Genomic DNA, 20,348 nt, shown 5'->3' on the forward strand with positions numbered 1-20,348 from the left:
TTTTTATTTATGAATCACGATAGCAAATTTGCGACCGAAATTTAACTTCTCGATCATCTATCATGGTCATAAACTATCCTGTTTTGCATATGAGCAAATAAATAAATACATATGACATAAACAAAATCACCTCTACAAACTGCCAGAAGACACATCTGATGTTAAGTGATACCGCCCATAGACATTCGCAAGGGTTGTAAGTGCGTAGCCTCTAAGCATGTATCACGCATCGAGATGAACAAATAAACCTTCTACAAGTATTCGTAATAACAAAAAATCCTAGCTTAATGTTATAACTGGGCAAGGGCCTTAGCGACCACCCGTTTGCGTTTCTTCATAAATATTTTTCGAGAGATGATTTATATGTCAGGTTGGTCTAATTATTTGGGTCAGTAAATTTTTTCTCAACATATACAGGTTTGTTCCGTAACAATCGATATTTTCATTTAAATTTGTTTTGATATGCGTAATAATAATTAATGTGTATAAGATTTATTATGGTTATTATAATATGTCGTAAATTATTCGAATGTCTGAATTACATAGAGAATAATGATGTTATAAATATAAACTTACTAACTATTTGTTGAGAGAAAATTATTCTTTTCCTAATAACATATGTAAATATAATGTTACAAGTGCGGGATTTGAATGAACGCTGCTAGTCTAGTAAAAAAATAATTAAACTAAGACCCGGTGAACTTCGTATCAGCTACATATATTAGGTCCTTACATATGAAATTGGCGTTTTGTCGTACTGGCCACTTTGACCTCAAATACCTCCTCTTTGGTTAGGAATTTCAAATTCAAATTTGTACAGCTATTTACTCATGTATTTGTGCTTCGATGACCGTCATTCATTTGTTTTTCACTTCTGTTTTTTTCGGTTTACGTCACTCATTTTACAAAATAGAAAACTTAAAATATCGCATTATTTACGAGTACGAGTTCCGCCGTGGCACTAGTGCTGCGTAAACGACTCGAAGGGTGAATGATGTGTATGGCGGTCATGTTGCAAAAGAAAACACAGTTCGTTTTTGGTTCCAACGTTTTCGTTCTGGAAATTTCGACCTGCAGAACAAGCCCCGTGGACGGCCTGAGACCCAAGTTGATAATGAAGTATTGAAGGCTATTGTGGAAGCGGATCCATCGCAAACCACGTCCGAGTTAGCTGCAGGCTGCGGTGTTAGTGATAAAACTGTTTTAATTCACTTGAAGCAAATTGGGAAGATTAAAAAGCTTGAAAGGTGGGTACCTCACGAATTGACTGAAGCAAACCGGCAAACGCGCGTCGACTGCTGCGTTACATTACTAAACGGGCACAATAATGGAGGTATTTAAAACCGAATCATTACCTGTGATGAAAAATGGATTCTTTACGATAATCGGAAGCGCTCAGCGCAATGGTTGGATCCTGGCCAGCCAGCCAAATCCTGCCCCAAGCGAAAATTAACCCAAAAAAAGTTACTTGTAAGCGTTTGGTGGACTAGTGCCAGTATTGTTCATTGCATTTTTCTCAAATCTGGCCAGACTATTACGGCTGATGTTTATTGTCAGCAATTGCAAACCATGATGGAAAAGCTAGCGGCTAAACAACCTAGGCTGGTCAATCGCTCCACGCCACTGCTACTCCACGACAACGCTAGACCACACGCTGCACAACAGAAGGCTACCAAATTAGAAGAGCTTCAATTGGAATGTCTAAGACATCATCCGTACTCCCCGGACCTTGCTCCAACAGATTACCATTTTTTTCGAAATTTGGACAACTTCTTGCAAGGGAAAAAATTTAACTCTGATGGGGCAGTACAAATCGCCTTCACAGATTTTATTGATTCCCATCCGACTGGTTTTTTAGTAAAGGGATCAATGAGCTACCTATAAGATGGCAAAAGTGCATAGAAAACAATGGTTCATACTTTGATTAATTAAATATATTATATTTAAAAATATTCGACTTTTTGTTCCTCCCATATAAAACGCCAATTTCATATGTAAGGACCTAATATATACATTCAAAAATTATTACAATTTGTTTAAAACAGACCAAAGAAATCGCGCTTCAACAATCACCTGAAAGACAAAAGACATCAAATATTTCCCAGCTCAGAACCGTTTATATTAAAAAACTTTTTAGTATTTTTATTTACATATCATTCATATTTTCTACTGTAGAATTTCCACAAATATTTCAAGATCATTCGTTAGCCAAATCGGCCCAGGCATTCTTGTTTTAGCGAAACAGTAATTTTTATATATATAAAAACAAAAAACGTGACATATATTGAAGGCAACAATGTTCGAAGAAATTCGGCTTGAAGGCCCAGAACATTTCTATGCATTTATTAACAAACTATTTTCTTGATTGTGAAATTTCGCTCAGGCTTTTTTCCTGAAATATTTTCCTATTACAATTTATTTAGCTAATTTTCCGAGCACTTGCACTTTTTCTGCAACGTACTCGTGAGCCCTCTGGCATTGAGAACGTCCATGGTCGGTCTCACTTAATTTTTTTTTAAACAGAAGTCTACTTACAGTAATAATAATGCAACATGTCCATGATACGACACAAGACATTATATAACCATCTATGTATTTTTAATATATGTATTACAATGTTATTAGTATGCACACTCGAAGCTATTATAGTAAGTTCACATCTCAATCTAGAGGTTAACCGTGTGTCTGTTACTGTCAGAGATCGCGCCCCGCTGAGCGCCTGCGCATCCTTGTTTAGACTTCGGCGCAAAGTACGAGCGACACCGGAACCATAGGTAACCGGAAATAATAGGTATTCGTTTGCAAAAATATTAGTTACTTATGACTTTCGCGTATAAGATACTTTGCAAATATATTTCCTTGAACAAGATGTTGTCAAAAAACTTAGGTGTAGGTTAGTTCGCTTAAACTCCTTTATAACAAACTCAATTTTTTTTAACACACATCATACTTCACTTGAAATCCCAAGCAAACCTATTTTCTTTCGGATCTTTTCGAGCTATTGCTCTATTCTTTTGGTTGTTCACAAATATGCCTGTGCTGCGGACTACTATTCACATGTTTTTAATATCTTTATCGACACTCGTGGAGGAAGGCTATTGGTTCCTTAAAGAGACCCCCCTTCCCCTACATCCTTGACCAGTCTAACCTGGTCCGCTCGAAAGCCACAGTGGTTTTCGAGTTGTATATATAAGTGTCAGCAGTCGCAATATATCCGGCGGCGCGATTCGAGGTATACTTCATTATACTGAATAAATAAATATAATGGACACACTAGTCACTATTTATATCATCGCTTCAGTTTATTACTTGGAGGAACCCGGAATAATTTGTTCAAGTAAATTATCTGTAAAACTTGCGCTTAGAATGTAATGTTTAATAACCGATGCCACGGGAGGCTGATTCGTAATTGTGTTTCATGATATCATAGTCAAACATTCATTGTCTTTATAAAAACAGTGAGATATGCGGCAATGTGTATATTCGGGCTGTTGGAATCGTTACGGGTTTATTTTTTTAAATAAACATTGGAAAATTTAAAAAAAATATATGCAAATTGTATGGGTTTTGTAACTGTCAAACATGCTCACCCGGTAGACTCTACCCTCAATTAAAGAACGTATTTAAATCAACTTTAATCGAGATATAGCCACAATATTCGGATAGTGTATTTTATATTTTAAAATATGTAGATTAATGTCAGTAATGCAAAAGGATTGACAAAATTCGAAATACATATTTTTGTTTCGCTTGGGTAATGCACTTAAATTTGATTACACTTTGGCCAATTTTATTTATTAGTTACGCCCTCAATTTTATATGTGTTGTACACGTATTGTGAACTAAAGACAAATTATATTATCAGTCTAACCTCTGCCATTGTCCCCATACTAATTGCATCGTTATCCTTACAATCGTGCGCCTTTCCTCGTGTTAAGGATATGTCGAAGCGAGTAATGTACTCAGTACTTATTTAATATAAAATTCTGTAACAACGGCCGCAGAATCGTTCTTTGTAGTACACATATATTCGTTGTCAATTATTTACGCGTGCGTTCACACATTCATTTTTGTGTTAATTCCTTAATAAAGAACTTAATATTTGTATTAATTGTATTAGTTTCATAAAATCATACATTTCAGCTTATCTGTAACACAACTTTCATTGACTCTTAGACGTTTATAAAGTTCGCCAGGTCAACGGTCAGCTAGTAATAACACCAACGTACCAAATAGTCTTTAGAATATTGCAAATAGGTATCACTTTCGCGCTTAAATTAAAAAAAAAACATTTACATTATACGTTACTTTAATTATCTGTCATTATTGTTAAATACTTAGTACTCAACCTGCAACGGAGTAAAGGCCTGCTCGAAATTCATCCATCTTTCTCTATTCCTCGCGAGTATTTTCCAATTTTGTCAAGCTATCCCTTTTATTACATCTTACCAAGTTTCTGGTGGAAGTCCTCTCTGTTTTTTTCTAATTTTCCATCGCAAAATTCCTTTCGCGCCAATAGCGGCGTTAATATTTCCATAGACTAGACATAGCTTATCTGTCACCTTGTCACTCGCTGAATAAGTCGAAACGTCATATTTATAAACAAACCTGTTTTTTACAAACAACTATAACCTAGCAATAAGCAAGCTTACTAGAACGGAACCCTAAGACCTCTACAATTAGTCTTTAAATTTAAATGAGCGAAGTTGTTAATCACTTTTTGCTTATTTGAAACTGTTAAATGCAAATTAATTATTTTTGCAAATTATTTAATGCAAATTATCGTAATATAAAATATATACACATAATTTTTGTATTTAATTGATTTTATATTTCAGAGCTTTTTTTCTATTATAATTTGTGTCAATTAAAATGATTAATTTTCTGAATATGACATTTTTATTAAAACAAAAGTCTCTCAATACAAAAAGCAAAATAATATATTAAGTAAATAGTCACTATCTCATTAACATTTGAGTTCTTTTTTTAAATTAATTTTAGAAATTTTAAAAAATCTGTTATAATGTAATTAATATACATATATACAATAGAGAATAAACAAGTTTTTTTTTTAATTTTTTGGTGCACCCCCGTAAATCTATATATTTCATAAACAATTAAAGCATAAAATATTTACGTAAAACAGGGCCGAACAGGTCGAAGACGAATACGGATTTGAATTCAACTCACAATCTCGTCTTGAGCGCTGTCAAACTTCACACAGAAATTGCTTGATAGTTTTATTAATGTTCTAGAAACATCGGTGTTGTGTACTCGCGAAAATATTTTCTATAAACTTTTTTTCCATGACATTAAGACTACCCATGTGGAAGCAATGCCTTTGAGGGAGTATACTCTTTCTTTAATCAATTGGAGGTCGTATGTCTCAAGTAAGTTGGGAGGCGTTTCCATCGTTCACTAGTCCGTAAAATAAAATAAAAAATAAGATTAGGCCTTTTCAATAATACTACAAGTGGAAAATGCCTTCGTAAAATCTAAAATCTCGATAAATTGTTAACTATATTATATGCACAATATGGCTGTAATATCCTCACGTGCAACGAGATGATTGACAATAATCAGTGACGCTTCGATTGTGCGAGAAAATGGCGGAACGAAATGACAAAACGTATTCTTGTTAGTGGTTGACGTTATGCAATACTTTTTTTTTTAAATTAGTGGTCTATGCTCATAACATATGTTAAACGGACATAATGACTTATGAAATAAGATATAAACAGTAATAAAGCCCGTAAATTTAAAATTGTCCCATTTATGGTAGCTTAATGTGTTGTTAAATAATAAGTAGAATTGTAACTACATCAAAATTTGGCTATTTAAAATAGTGACGAGTTAGTCGTTCGACGTTTTAAGTTGGTAACTACAAAATGAATTCCTTTTTATTATATATATATATGATATTTATTTATTATCATTAGAACTTCGGTGATACAATTTTTTATTATATTCTCAAAGAAATCCACACTAATAATAACATGCTATTAACATAGATTTATAACGCTAACATATGAGTGCAGGGTACAGAACAGTAAGCTGTGTGGAGTGTGACAAAAATTATCACAAATAGTTCAGTCTTATGTAGTTATCAGTTTTCTAGATTTTCAATGTAAAACAACGTTTTGGGTACGTACCCCTCATGGTTTCGTATGCAACGAGTGGTCTTTCACTTTCACTTCTTTGGTTCAGATAAACTTAAATGTACGATTTATGTATTCTTGAGTCTGAAAAGGAGGAATATTTTTATAAAGCATAGAAACACTATTGCATGACACATTTCTTGTGGGAATTCGTATTAAAATTTCAGTGCGTGCGACAAAATTATTGTCAGCTAAACGTAAAATCTTGTACTTTGATACTATTACACTCACATGCATACATTTAAGAGAGGTTTAAAATGACTGCCATCACTGTATTTTAGATATTAGAAATATTGAAGTTGAAATACTAAGGATGAAAAACTATTTTAATGAATAACCTATAAATATACACACATTATAATTCAGGTAAATACTTACTGTCAACTGATGATTAAATGTCCCACTACGGGCTGTAGGACCATATTTTTATAGTAAACACATATCAAATCTTTTACTGACTTAGTCGAAAAGTTATACAATTTTTTTGTCTTACAGTGTACTCAAATATCCTTAGTTGCACGTCGCAAGGAGAATCACGTAGGCCATGTCCGTGACGTCATCATCTCTGAGACTAATTCTGTCAACGATCTAAAAAATAGAAGCAACTTTGAAAGCTACAAGCAAACGTGTAATAAGAAACGAATTCGTATCATATTATAACGATATTTAAAGTTTACTTGCTAATTTTTTTTATTATAGATCAGATTTTCCCGCCAATCATTGTATTATAGTAATTGTCTGTGAATAGATTATTCCATAGACTAATATGTATCTATAACCATCATGTATTTTTTTATAAAAGGACATAAAACCAAATATGACAATAAATATTAATATGTAAAATTATTCTTACATAAAGCTCAAATTATAAAGTGACCTCTGTTATCTTCAGAATAAACTAACAGCATAATAAACATTCCTCTGCCTCTTATCTCTGAGATTTCATCTTGAATACAAAGATGGCGGGAAAATACAGAAATGAACCGCCCTCTATTGATAATTATATAAAACTTTATGCGTGTGTAACGCATGTGAGTTAAACATAAAGAGTTTATACTGTTTTCACTGCCCTATAGATGGCGCTATTATTAACGCAACAATTCCCGCCAATTTTTTTGTTTTGTTTTTAATATTATTTGTTAAATGTTAATATTATGTACATATTGAAAAGACCTTGAATTATATAAAAAAAACAAGTGTGTACTTCTGTACTCGCGTTAGAAATTATATTTCTTTGGCGTAAAAAGATAAAAATCTTTACAAAAATTTTATTCTACTTTTGTAGAAAAAACGACACTAATAAAAGAAAAAACTAAAATGTTGACTATAGCTAATGTCATGGGGTCGGTTTTTTATGACGGCGTGCGCGCGCATCTTAAAAATTTACTTTCATCATTTTTCTACAGCGCGCCAAAAGAAGCATAACTTCAAAAAATCGTTACATACATTACATATAGAGTCTATTATTATTTAGATCTCTGTAGATAGTCTAGTCTTGTTGACTGTATAAGAGAAAAATATAAATTAATTCAATATTTACAAGCCTCAATTGTATGAATTCATTATGTATATATATCATTATTACGTATTATGTATATATATTATTCATTACAATATGAATGATTCGTGACGACTCTTCATGTTTATCTGTAAAATCAAATTTCAACATTAAAACAAAAAATACATTATTTCCCGCCCTTTTACATACAGCTTCATACGATTTAATAACTACAATATCACGTCATAATTTACACGCAATCATTCGTTCGAACTAGCGTAAAAATTACAGGAGGAAATATTTTTATTTTTCATCCATAAGATTAATTTTCTCTTCGCAAACACTAAGTTTGTTGAGTGTGCTTGAGACTTCGAGTGGGCCGGAACGAAATGAGCACAGCACTTAGACGTTATAATAAACCACTCAAAAATATTCAGCGAAAGATATTCTATTCCTTTTACTTTGCGTTCCTGCCTTCTGTTTTTGTGCAAAATTTTGAATCTGTACTAGTAAAATTTTAAGCTGTACTAAATTAATTTATTCCGTTTATTTTATATGGCAACTATTATAATACAAATCTTGGTAATTGTAATAATTCTTAATTTATGAGTCTATGGTTTCCAGATCATTCAACTCTTAGAGGTCAAATAGGTTTATTGACTTTAGTTTTATGGAGGTCACTGGCCAACGATCACGTGTCAAAAAAAAGTAATTCGAAAAATTGGAATTCGTCTCCTGGGTAACGTAAAAAAACAATTTAGAACAATAGACGACGTCTTGAAAAAAGGAAAGTTTGACGTGCTCGGTTTTTTGTCTAAAATAATTGAATAAAAACAAAATAAAATGTTTTCGGACGAGGAAATTAAATCCGACAATGGCTTCATGAGACCAGATGATGAGCTTATAAGGTTCGATCTTCATTTTTTAGTTATTCGAGCATGGCCGTGTAGATTTTATTATTTTTCAAATCATATTTTTTGTTTTACAGTATTCAAGAAGTGTGCTTAGTTGACAAGTATGATAAGAAGGATTTCGGATTTAACACCGAGCCAGTATTATTTAATTCGGGTCGGAGTAATGTGCGTATTTCTTGAAATTTTTCCCTATGTCAAAAATTTGCTTTATAGAGAATTTATTATACCAGCAATCATTTGCGATTTTTGAATTAATTTAAGATGCAAAAAAACATAATACACACTCAAAACAGCATTTTTACTTACCGAGTCGTATAAAAGCATTTTTATTTTGATTTGACATTTTGAGAATTTGACACAATTGTCACGTCAATAAATTGTAACTTGTAACCAGTCTTGAAGGTAGGAAGACTTTAGATATTGTAAAGAAAGAAAAAGAAAGAAAGTTCATAATTAAGATTTAGTTGTTTAAAATATATATTTAACTGGAACGCCAACAGAATTCCTGCAAATAGTTTGTTTGGCTTAAGAAAATTTGATCAGGTCTTGTCTCCCGAAAATACCTCGGGTTACCTGTTTTCCTCCAGCATGGTGCTCAAATCCTTCATCTACTTTATTCTATCCTATAAATTCCTTAGAAAAGAATAGCTTTAAATGAGTATTTTAATTTATAGGGTCATTACATAACATTCCTTGGAAATTACTTCTGATACCTTTTCCGAAGATCCTTTAGAGCTGATATAAAGCTGTACCCTTCTGTCAATCTACATATCATGCTACCTAATCCCGGACAGATACTGCTTGGGCGTGTCTGTTTTTTTGCTCTTTTGTCTGAATTAGAACGCTTATTAGCGATATGGCCGTTGTACTCAGCTTAGGTTTATTACCGAACCCATTGACTATTGTTTTCTTGCGTGCGAGTGTGAATAAATAAAATATTTTTATAATATTTATTAATTTTTACATTTTTTCAGTTGGATGTTGGCCGTTTCTTTCGCGATGGTTTCTGTGAAAGTCTGGAGCAACAGCAGGCCAAGTTTGCATGGACGGAAGAGGATGGCAATATCGCCTCTCTCTTTTCCTCACCAGCTTTCGGCGCCGGGTCCAGCAAAGAGCTTGATGACGCTCTTAATACTGAATTTAAGGTGCTTTTGTTTACGACCATTTTCAAACCTTTTAAAGATATACTTACATAATGGAATCTTTTACTATACATTTAAATTAACTACAAATAATAACAAATTAAACTATATGGTACAAAAGTCAAATTCTGTAAAGCTATTGTTAAAATTTCTTAATTCAATTCAATCAATAAAAATTATGATTAACGTAGTATTTTCAATTAATAATAAAAACAAATATGTAGATATTACTAGCCTTAAAAGTTTTCTCTGATACATGGACAACATTATTTTACGAACTGCCAAGGAAGTTGAACGCAGTAATTTATTTTCCGCTATACAAAACAATTGCTATTTAAAAACAAATGAACATCTCTTTATAATATAAGAAACTGACTTTATAGGAAACTGATACGTCCACGGAAAGCAATGAATGGAAAAATAATGGTGTCATATTCAAAACTAAATCAACTAACTCCAATGCAGTGTCTTCTACTTCAGGCAATAGTTCAGGTACCATATACCATTAATATTAAGAAACCTACTTTAAAAAAGAGGTTTTACATGTAACGAATGATCTCAGTATGTAGGTAATATTATCCTTATGTATTTATTTTAAAAAAGTTTTTGATTCATATGATAGAAACAATTATTTATCAAAGGATATTGGAAGTGGTTATGTTGAATCACTAGTATTTTTACTTATACTACTACTATATAAAAATCTGGTTTCCTATATAATATACATATTATGTAATCAAATAAATTAAATTAAATTATGCTTGAACACGAAGTCTAATTACAAAAGTTACTTCCTTATCAGATAGGATTAATCAAACTCTAAAATAAAAATCGCCTTAATTTGAACACTATAATCTTATTGTTCAAAATATTGAAGAAGTTACCTTTGAAGAAGTCTTCGCTATTTCTGATCAATCTCTATTACTGAATCTGCCTAGCTTGAAATTACATATATAGTACGATAACAATATTAATTTTCAAGTAGGTGACCGACCAAAAGGCAAGAACGCATGTAAAATCGATAAAGAAGATCCGCGATCCAGACTTCACTTCGTCAAATATATTAAAACGCATGGACGAACTATTAAACTATGGGAATGTGGCATTTGTAAGTTAATAACTCTTTTCCGGCATATTTCTGAAATTTAACTTTGGCAAGTTTCAAAACGCAAGCTACGTTTGTTTACAGACATTTTCGACATACTTTATTTCTTTTATACTTACGGTTCAGTGTTATAGATGAATCCTGTCACTGAATACATATGCATATATTGGCGCTACAACGTTACTAGGTCTGTTTCATGATCAAAAGTAACAGGTAAGTAGGTGATCAGCCTTCTGTGCCTGATGCCTGCACGCCGTCGACGTTTTGGGTCGAATACAAGCCGGTTTACTCACGATGTTTTCCTGCACCGTTCGAGCGAAAGTTAAATGACAAATAGAAAGAAAGCCCATTGGAGCACAGCCAGGGATCAAACCTACGACTTCAGGGATGAGAGTCGCACGCTGAAGCCACTAGGCCAACACTACTCAATACATACACGCCCTTAATCATAAAAAAACAAATAAGTCGAGTTACACAATTTAAAAAGTACGAAATAGCTCGTTAACAATGTAATTAGATTTTAAAAAATCTTTTGAATATATATAATTCTAATAACTTGTCATTTCTCTCCATATACAAATATTCTATTATAGATTTTATTTAGAGATATACAATATATGTATATCTGTGTATTGTATTTGATAAAGAGGGATGGACGGTGATTGTCGTATATGAGATAAGGCAGTGATAGGAATCGTTATTTTGTTAAATGCTATACTTTTCGAAATGCTAGTTTCTTTCCAATATTATAATTATTGCTGGTCAGTATTAGGTTTTTTATTATGTAAGTTATAAAAAATATAATTAATTTCATAAAATATCTATTCAGGCACATTCTTTGTATTAGTTTGGTGGTGTGTTTGGTGGTGGTGTTGAACAGAGCTTGCGATGTTTCTTACTATTCCGATTTTATTCTCACAGTAGTAAGTAGTATTATAAAATAATAGGTCTAGGTTAGTCGACCATAGACATAGTAGACCAAATAATATAATAGTAAGCGTATAAGTTCTCCTTGCATTAATCAATACACACTTTTCAGGTAACAGAGGATCCTTTTAACATTATTACTGTTTTTCTATGGTTCAATGGGTAATAATTTAAAACTCAACTCTAGGTAGCCGAGAATTCCAACACCAATATACCCTGATGCGTCACTTACCGACTCACACGGACGAGAGGAATTATCACTGCGATGAATGCTCCAAGAGCTTTCGCCAGCTTTCTACCCTCAGCCAGCATCGCGCCATACATTCTGCAGAGAGACCTTATTCTTGCGAGGTTTGCACTAATTAGTATATTTATTAAATTCATAATACAAATAATCACTTGACCAAAATACACTTAAGACATACAACGGCTAACTAGTGATATGCATTTTTGGATTGTTATTATTAATAAACCTTTATTATTCCATACAATGATTGTTTAGTTTACATTTCTTAGTATAAGTATTATTTGTGTTAGTGTAAGTTCTAAAAATTATAGTTAGTTTTGTATTTGTATTTGTAAAAACCTCCATTTCTCTATGTCTAAGTAACACTCATCTAGTTTTTTCCCCGCTCATACTGTAACGTCATCTGTCCACATTTTCTTTTGACGTCCTTTACATCTCTATCCAGTAGGTCCAGACCATTTTGTAGCATTAGAGAAAACACTCATTAACAATAGTTTACAAGTTCACAGGAAACAACAGAAACATTATAGCTTTACATAATAAATAATAATTAAGAACAAGTTAAGGAATTTCGAAACTGAGAATAATTAAATAGAATCGATAATTCTCTCTTACGTATGCATACCTCTAAGAATGAACTGTACTGAAATTTCTTTATTGCATTGCATAACAATGATTAGTCAGAACTTAAATAAACAATAAGGATGCCAGTCAGCCTTATCGCTAACCTAAAATGTTTGCTGAATGGAGTCAAGAAAAAGAAATTCATATTTTGTTTAGTAAAATTTATGAAAATATTGAAATCAATTTTTTTGTTACGTATATATATAATAATAATTATACTTTCAATGTCTTGCACTATGATTAAAGGAATCTTTATTCATAAAAATCAATAGTACGTTTTATATTCTATACTTATTTGATTTTATTTTTATATATACTTGTTGTTTCAATTTATTTTTATATGTACTATAATATAATGAACGAATTATAGTTTTTTTTAATACACCCGATTAAAATATTACAATTGCAAGGTTTGGTTGTGTTGATCTATGATTTGATATGTATAAGTCGTAGTAAAAATTAGCATTTATCACCAGGTATGCAAGAAAACGTTTAACCGCGTCTCCACTCTGATCTCCCACCGCAAGACCCACTCTGAAGAGAAGCCTTATCGCTGTCACATCTGTCCCAAAGGCTTCCATCAGAAAGGTTTCCTCCATTCCTTCTTTCCTTCCCACGTTACAATAACTTGCCTAAACAACTATCTTCCAGCGTCTTCCTAATACCAATTCTTCAGTAATACAATATTTAGGAGATATTTATAAATTATAGCCTGTATATCTACCGTTAATATTTATATTATTATTTAATACGTATGAAAAAATAAATGATTTTTTAAAGAAATTTACTGATTTTTAGGAAACTTGCGTAATCACTTGTTCACGCACACAAACGAACGTCCATATCGATGCAATATTTGCAAGAAGGGTTACAACCAACAGTCCAATTTAGTTTGCCACAAAAATAAGGTTGGTACTTTATATTTTGATTGTTATCTATGTCTAACAAAAAAACATTCTTTTGGATTTAAGTCTTTTTTTCCGAGAAAAGATGTAGGTTATAGAATAATCTGCGGCGATCGAATTAATTCCGGCAGACCAGCGAGTTATGTCGGTTTATGTATTAATTCCAGGCACATCCAGACAACAAGGAAACAATTAGTATTGAGAGAATTAGCTGCCAAACGCTACCTTCCACTTCAATAGCTAAACCAACTTCTAAGCCTAGGTTAGACTTTTTATTAATTTCCTATCATGACTTTTAATCATTCTAATCTATCTCTATTTAATGACTACATTTATCTAAGTATTCCTCATATGCTATTTTTTAAATGTAAAATATATATTAAGTAATAATTCGTCAAATCTATTTATAATCTGTAAAAAATGTATATTTTTTTCTTTCTTGGCCTGCACGGTTTGTGCGTCAGCCATGCAAAAAAGTTATGAAGTGTGTTGTTAGATTTATTTTGTTGGTTTGGATCGGAATTTGTAAAAGGATCAGATTACATCCATGATTATAATTTTATATTGTTATGAAAAATGAAACTGGCTAAAATTCTATATACATAAAAAATGTATTGTATTATACCTAGGTAACACTGAAAACGTTTAGAACCGCCCAGTTAGAAACATTGCCAATGAAAACTTTTTTAGAATTTCAATTTTATATTGCATTCATTTGTCATTTGTTTTTGTGAATTGGCGGCAAATCTTGTTACACGTGAAAGTAAACCTAACGCGAGTAAACTTTCGGTCAATGATTTATTATGACTTGTGTTTTGGGCTTACTCAACAACAAAGCAATGATGGGCTGCGATTAGCATTTCTTAATTTCGTAATTATGAATGAAGTCACTTGGTAACAAAATTAACTTGGCGCCCAGTTAAATTAAAACTATGGATATGTAACATTTAATACTTTACCAGACCCGAATGTGAAGTATCCTCATCAATGTGCCCAGAGACGGCTAAACAGCTTAATACAAGTTTCTCTGGTCTTTGGAGTGGTGGAGTAATTGTTGATCCAATTAAGACGTATCATATGAGCGTTGCTATGGCAACCAGACAAACGCCATTTGCTCTACTCCAAGATGATAATGGTGTTAAAGTACTCGTGAAAGTGGTCGACACGGAACTACTTGGGGGAAAACAGGTTTGTAATTTTTATATGGGATTAAAAGTCTAGAAAATGTTTTCTAAAATCTTAGTTTAAAAAATGCATTTGTAACACAAATATTGTTCACGCATGGAATTATTTAATTAGCTTTTTTGCATTCGATTTCTGACCTAAATGTCCAGTGTTAGATACAATAATTCATACTTTTTCATTACTATTTATTTAAGGTTTCAATATTCAAAATAATCCTATTTCCATTTCTAAGTCTATGTTTTACATTTGCTGACTTAAGTGTTCTGATAAATATTTATTTATTTGGTAAATTTATTTTAAATGTTAATTACATAGCAGCTATTGGCACGATCTTGTTTATATATATAGAATTCAGATCTCTTCTAATCTCTTAATTAAAAAACGGACCTTATTCAATTTAATGAACCAATTTAACCTGAGCTGCGATATTAACTAATATTTTAATTTTAATATTTATAGATGTTAGTTCCCGCTACGGCTGAAGATTTGAGAGTCGGTGGTAAGATTGTGTTAAAGGATCAAGATTCGCAGGTATATAAATTCCTAGCATTTATTTATTTATCACTGTTTAGACAGAAATGAAATGAAACTGTTTACTGGCTAATATAAAACACTAATTTAAGAACATTTGTAATTTCTATATCATAAAAATTTATATTAAGCACACACACATATATAGAAAATAAATTCACACAGATTAACTTTAATAAAAATGGGGCCCAACTCACCTTAAAGTTGCTGTCATCAGCAACACTGATTTTCAGTAGACCATACTACATACAAATCTACAGTATTGATATTTTACATTGGAACACAACAAGTTCTCTCCGTCCTAAGGCTCGGAGACCTCCATACTTTTTTTTTCGTGCATTTTACCTTTGCGTGTCTCATACATGGGGTTCGTTCTAGGATATACAAATTGAATCAGTACCGAAAGAGAGCGCTCTTCAGATCCGAGTGCCGGTTGTTGCCACTGTGGTGCCGAAAATAGCTCCTGGTGGTGGACTTCATCTCGCTGTTGAGGAGCCGCATCACGCGTACCACAGTGCACTGTCTACTGATAGTAAGTTATATTTGTCACCGTAAAATTGTAAATACCGTTAGTTTGTAATCTATCTCGCTCGATTGTGAACTGTCGAAAGATTGTGATCGCGAGATAGATTACAACTTACGGTATTTACAATTTTACGGTGACATATTTATCGCATTTAATTCAATCTGAAACCCGTTAAAAAACAAGTTTTTGACATAGGTATGTCTACTTAGTACAAAGTCTTAACTTTGTTCAGTGCCACGTACATTTGTTGGCCGGCGGCTGGAATTGATACTACCGACATTTTGAACTGTTAGACAAATTTCTTGATGCGTAAAATAAATAATTTAGCTATCTGCCAACATCTAATAAAAATTCAAATAAAATGTATTAATTTTTATTCCTTGCATTATTATTTACAATGGCAAAGTTTTAACTATTGAACGGTTCTGATACCAATGTATCATAAAAGATATAACATATTAAAAGTAAAAGTAACAAACAAATATCAGTTGTTTCTAAATTTGTTTCACGTTTCACGTCTAGAACTAGATACTAGTATACATAGTTTTGAGACATTTATTATCATTCATTTATTAATACATTTCAATAAATTTTTAAGTTAGCCTGCATGAAAACAAATTATTCCCCTTATAATGTAATATTTTTTACTGGCAATACTAATATCCATGAAAGCGACGCTTACCGTTCAAGAAAAGTATGTGGCACTGTATCTTACTTGCTTTAAAGAAAATATAAATAAACATAGAGACATTCCAACTCCAAAAAATGAATTATGAAATCTGGATAAAAGGCAAAATCTTTTGCAACTTGATTCAAAAACCCAGAATCTCCTCCGGGTATCAATTTGACTTACACACATCCTAAAAAAACGTTTGCCAGAAAATGTGCCGTTGACACATGTGTGACTGTGTTTATTTTAGCAATTATTTCGTGTAATTTTATTTCCTTTCGAGTTGAGGTGTCAAATGAGTTTTGAAATTCACAGATAAAGGTCCTTCTTCTTCTTGCATCACCAGCGAAGCCCATGCTTCCTGCAGTAAAAACGTTGATGCCAATGAAACGATTGTTATAAAACAGGAGATTCCATCTACTTCAGAGATCGAAGGATTTCAACATGTATCATCATCAGGTTAGATCTTGCATTGACTACGTTTTAGCGGGATTCAAACGATTATAAAACTTTTGAAAGATTATATATAAACTATCAAATATTTGCGGTTATATCATCATTATTATTATGTATAATTAATTAGATTGTGTTTTAATCAGTTATGTTTTTTATTATATGTGTGATACTTACGAAAATACTATATCTTTACAAGTTGTAGTCAACTTTAGATTTTCAAGCGGACTTTAAAAAAAGTGTGTACAGTGTAGTGTAGTGTACACGCGTTAGAAGTTGTACTTCTTTGTCGTAACAAGATAATTTTTGAAAGAAAAAAATACTATTATTAGAAAAAGTATTCTTCGTTTGTAGAAAAAACGGCACTAACAATAGAAAAAACTAAAATGATGACTATAGCTAACTTAAGGGTGTCGGTTTTTGTGACGCTGTGTATGCGCATCGTAAAAATTTACTCTCATCATTTTTCCCTAACGCGCCAACAGAAGTATAACTTCAAAGTGGTAGGTTTTACTTGTATCTATCTCATATTGTTTGAATTAAATAATATATGGGTGTAGATTTAGGCTTGGCACTACATTTTGTATGTATGTCCATGCGCAAATTTCTCCTATAAATTTTATCAGGATAAAAAATCATTGATTGACGCTGGTATTTTCAAACCTACTAACTGTCCAAATTTTATCTATATCAGTCCTTTAGTTTTTGAGATGTTAACTTATTTCTAAACGAGTATCCTAGGTAAAATGAATAAAGACTGTTTATTTAATAAATCGTTACAGGGCCAGTGATATTGTCTTCGTACTCCTTGCTGCCACCGGCTCCATCTCCACCCCTCGACTATATTCCACTTGACCTGTTCGAGTCTATGGCATGCATGCCTATGGGTTAGTGTGCCTACCTTTTAGGATCATTAGGATCGACTTTCAGCCAAAATTGTTTTGTATGCACTATGAAGAAAACCAATAATTTATTATTTTCATAAATATATTCAACTGAGCGTTTTTAGGGACTTTTTAAACCAATTCGACTCACGGCCACTGTCTATCTATCTATCTAAGATATTATATAAAAACAATTCATCGATCGGTTATTGAAATTATTTTATTAGAAATATCAATGTCTACTAGTATCTGATGGGATTGAGTAGCGGCCGTTAGGTTCCTTCAAAAAAAGACCATTCTTTTAAAAGTTGTCACTTGCGAGCCTTCTGGCTGTATGAGTCCATGGGTATCACTTGACATCATGTAAGCAACCTGCCCGGTTGTTTGTTCCCTAAAAAATATCAATCATAATTATTTATTTACTTCCAAGTCATTTTTCTTAACAGTTACTACTAATGCAATAGTATTACACACCGATTATCCTACATAAAACAACATTATAATATTTATATACCGAAACATTATGTCTAACGATATAGTAATTAACTTATTTGTCAGTACAGATTTATTAACTATATCTATTTCATTCAATTCCATTCCATTTCTAATCGGGAAATTAAATGTATTTTAAACCTTAATTGTTTTGTAAATGACCGTACATTAACAAACACTTATAGTAGGTACGTTAACACTTATACTTATAATATAGGTATTATTTGAATAAATTAAATATTGAAATGTTTATTTTAATGTAAAGAAATAATTCCAGGTCCTCAAATAACAACCGTGAACATAGATCAGCCCCCGTCCGATGAGTCTGATATTTTTATCACCAAATTTGAGGTTATTACTAAAATTTTCATTTGTATTCACTGTAAAAAACACGTTTCCTCCATATTTTGGTCTCAGATTTCTCTATCTATTTTGTGATAATTTTTCTCTTAATAGGTGATTTTTGTTTGTAAGGCATTCTGGTTTTCATATATTTTCCGTCACCGTACGAGCGAGGCTGAAAAGCCAGCGCCGGTTTTGCCTTTTGCCATTGCGAAGGTCCGTGAGAAGTGTCACTTAAGATCACGTGAGCTGCCTGCCCGTTGGCACCTATTGTATAAATAAAATCTGTACCTAGACAACATAGACTATTAGCGCACAGCCATGATGCGAACGACTTGAGGATTTAGAGCCGACACTGTACGTCTGTTAACTGATGAAACCTGAGAAATAAAATAAAATGTGCATTTTATTTCCCAGCAAAATTAATATTGTTACTAAAATATATGTTTCTTTATTAAAATCCCATAATTTTCCCTTTTTTATATTCTTAAATTTTACAATACAATATCGCTAATCCTTTGATAAAACACTTAACAGCTTTTGCGTAGTGTTAAATTCAACCAACAAACACTCGCTAGTCCTCGGGCATTGAGAGTATCTATAGGCTGATGGACCGCTAATTTAAAGTCCTCGTTCGCTCATTATAATTGTACGCTTAACTATGATGAAAATAGACAGTTCTTTTTATCAGTATATGAGTAGAAGACCTTACCAAGTAACAGTCAAAAGACTAAGTGTTTCTAAATGTGAGCAATTTGTTTTTTTGTTACAGGATCATTCAAACACGGCCTAATTTATTTTTGTTTGCATGTTTTTTTTTAATTTTAAGCACAATGTTTTATTAAGCACTTGATTTGAATACAAATATATTATAAGGTTGTATTTTTATTTGTTGTACTTGTTATAATAAAGTTAACCTTTGTTTTGTCAAGAAAGTTGTGTTGAGGGAATGCAACGTTACAATATGTACAAACTTTAATAAATGTAAAGTAATTGTATTTGAAAAGTGTATATTTTACCTAAATTATTCTGATGAAGTAAGGAGTAAAATATAATTTTATCAATAATTGCCAAAATAAAAAATCTCTTATAAGCCCGCCCCATTCTATAAAAGGCAATTTCCTGTCGTCAGTGTAAATAATCCAGTATTATGATGTTGCGATGTCATCGTCTATTATATTGTTATAATATCGTATACTATTGGCACGTGGACGGAAATACTCCCTTGAGTTGGGGTTCTGTGGTTCTAGCTTCGGATCAGAGATGGCGCTAGTAGCGTTATTTGTGCCTTATTAGAATGTATAATTTACAATATTTTCCAGTTTTCATACATTTTAAAACTTACAGTTTAAATTTTCCTTAATTGTTGAGAGTGACTAGCATTATATTTAAAAAGTACAATTATCTGATGGTATTATTATCGTTGTGGCTCTAAGCATTTGTCGTTTTACGAAGTATTGGGAACGATACATGTAAAAAATGCCTACCTATTTAGTTTGTTTAAATCATATAATATAAAAACTATATATAATTAGATGTTTATCCAGAATAAACAAGGTCTTAATCAACATCAGCATTAACACAATCAAATTTTATGCATTTTCAAAATGCATGTTTGTTTATAATAAATAAAGATGGCGCTATACATCGCATACTAACGAATTATGTTATATAGTAAAATAAATAATAGTTTAATAAATTTTCTATTATATATTATTTTAAATTCCTGGTTTACTTAAATTAAA

The 20,348-nt window shown here is 32.0% G+C and overlaps 1 protein-coding gene across 1 annotated transcript; it reads left to right on the forward strand.

Annotated features, from left to right (window-relative positions):
* Positions 1–8,442: 8,442 nt before the first annotated feature.
* Positions 8,443–19,396, forward strand: LOC123720795 (zinc finger protein 628-like). The gene is made up of 16 exons (XM_045677561.1): positions 8,443–8,564; positions 8,645–8,735; positions 9,545–9,715; positions 10,096–10,204; positions 10,695–10,820; positions 11,932–12,095; positions 13,092–13,203; positions 13,414–13,523; positions 13,688–13,782; positions 14,483–14,708; positions 15,165–15,236; positions 15,615–15,768; positions 16,748–16,891; positions 17,668–17,772; positions 18,539–18,612; positions 19,376–19,396. Exons 1-16 carry the CDS (start codon positions 8,500–8,502, stop codon positions 19,394–19,396), a joined length of 1,839 nt encoding a protein of 612 aa, XP_045533517.1. The 5' UTR covers positions 8,443–8,499.
* The last annotated feature ends 952 nt before the right edge of the window (positions 19,397–20,348 follow it).

Source organism: Pieris brassicae, chromosome 1, assembly GCF_905147105.1.
Source record: "Pieris brassicae chromosome 1, ilPieBrab1.1, whole genome shotgun sequence".
Classification (NCBI taxonomy): Eukaryota; Metazoa; Arthropoda; class Insecta; order Lepidoptera; family Pieridae; genus Pieris; species Pieris brassicae.

What these genes read in the sequence shown, in the direction of transcription:
- LOC123720795 (XM_045677561.1), top strand. Translation starts at nt 8,500, where the DNA reads ATGTTTTCGGACGAGGAAATTAAATCCGACAATGGCTTCATGAGACCA. An exon ending in CTCTTAATACTGAATTTAAG is followed by an intron (nt 9,716 to 10,095) that starts GTGCTTTTGTTT and finishes CTGACTTTATAG; the next exon opens with GAAACTGATACGTCCACGGA. An exon ending in AACTACTTGGGGGAAAACAG is followed by an intron (nt 14,709 to 15,164) that starts GTTTGTAATTTT and finishes TAATATTTATAG; the next exon opens with ATGTTAGTTCCCGCTACGGC.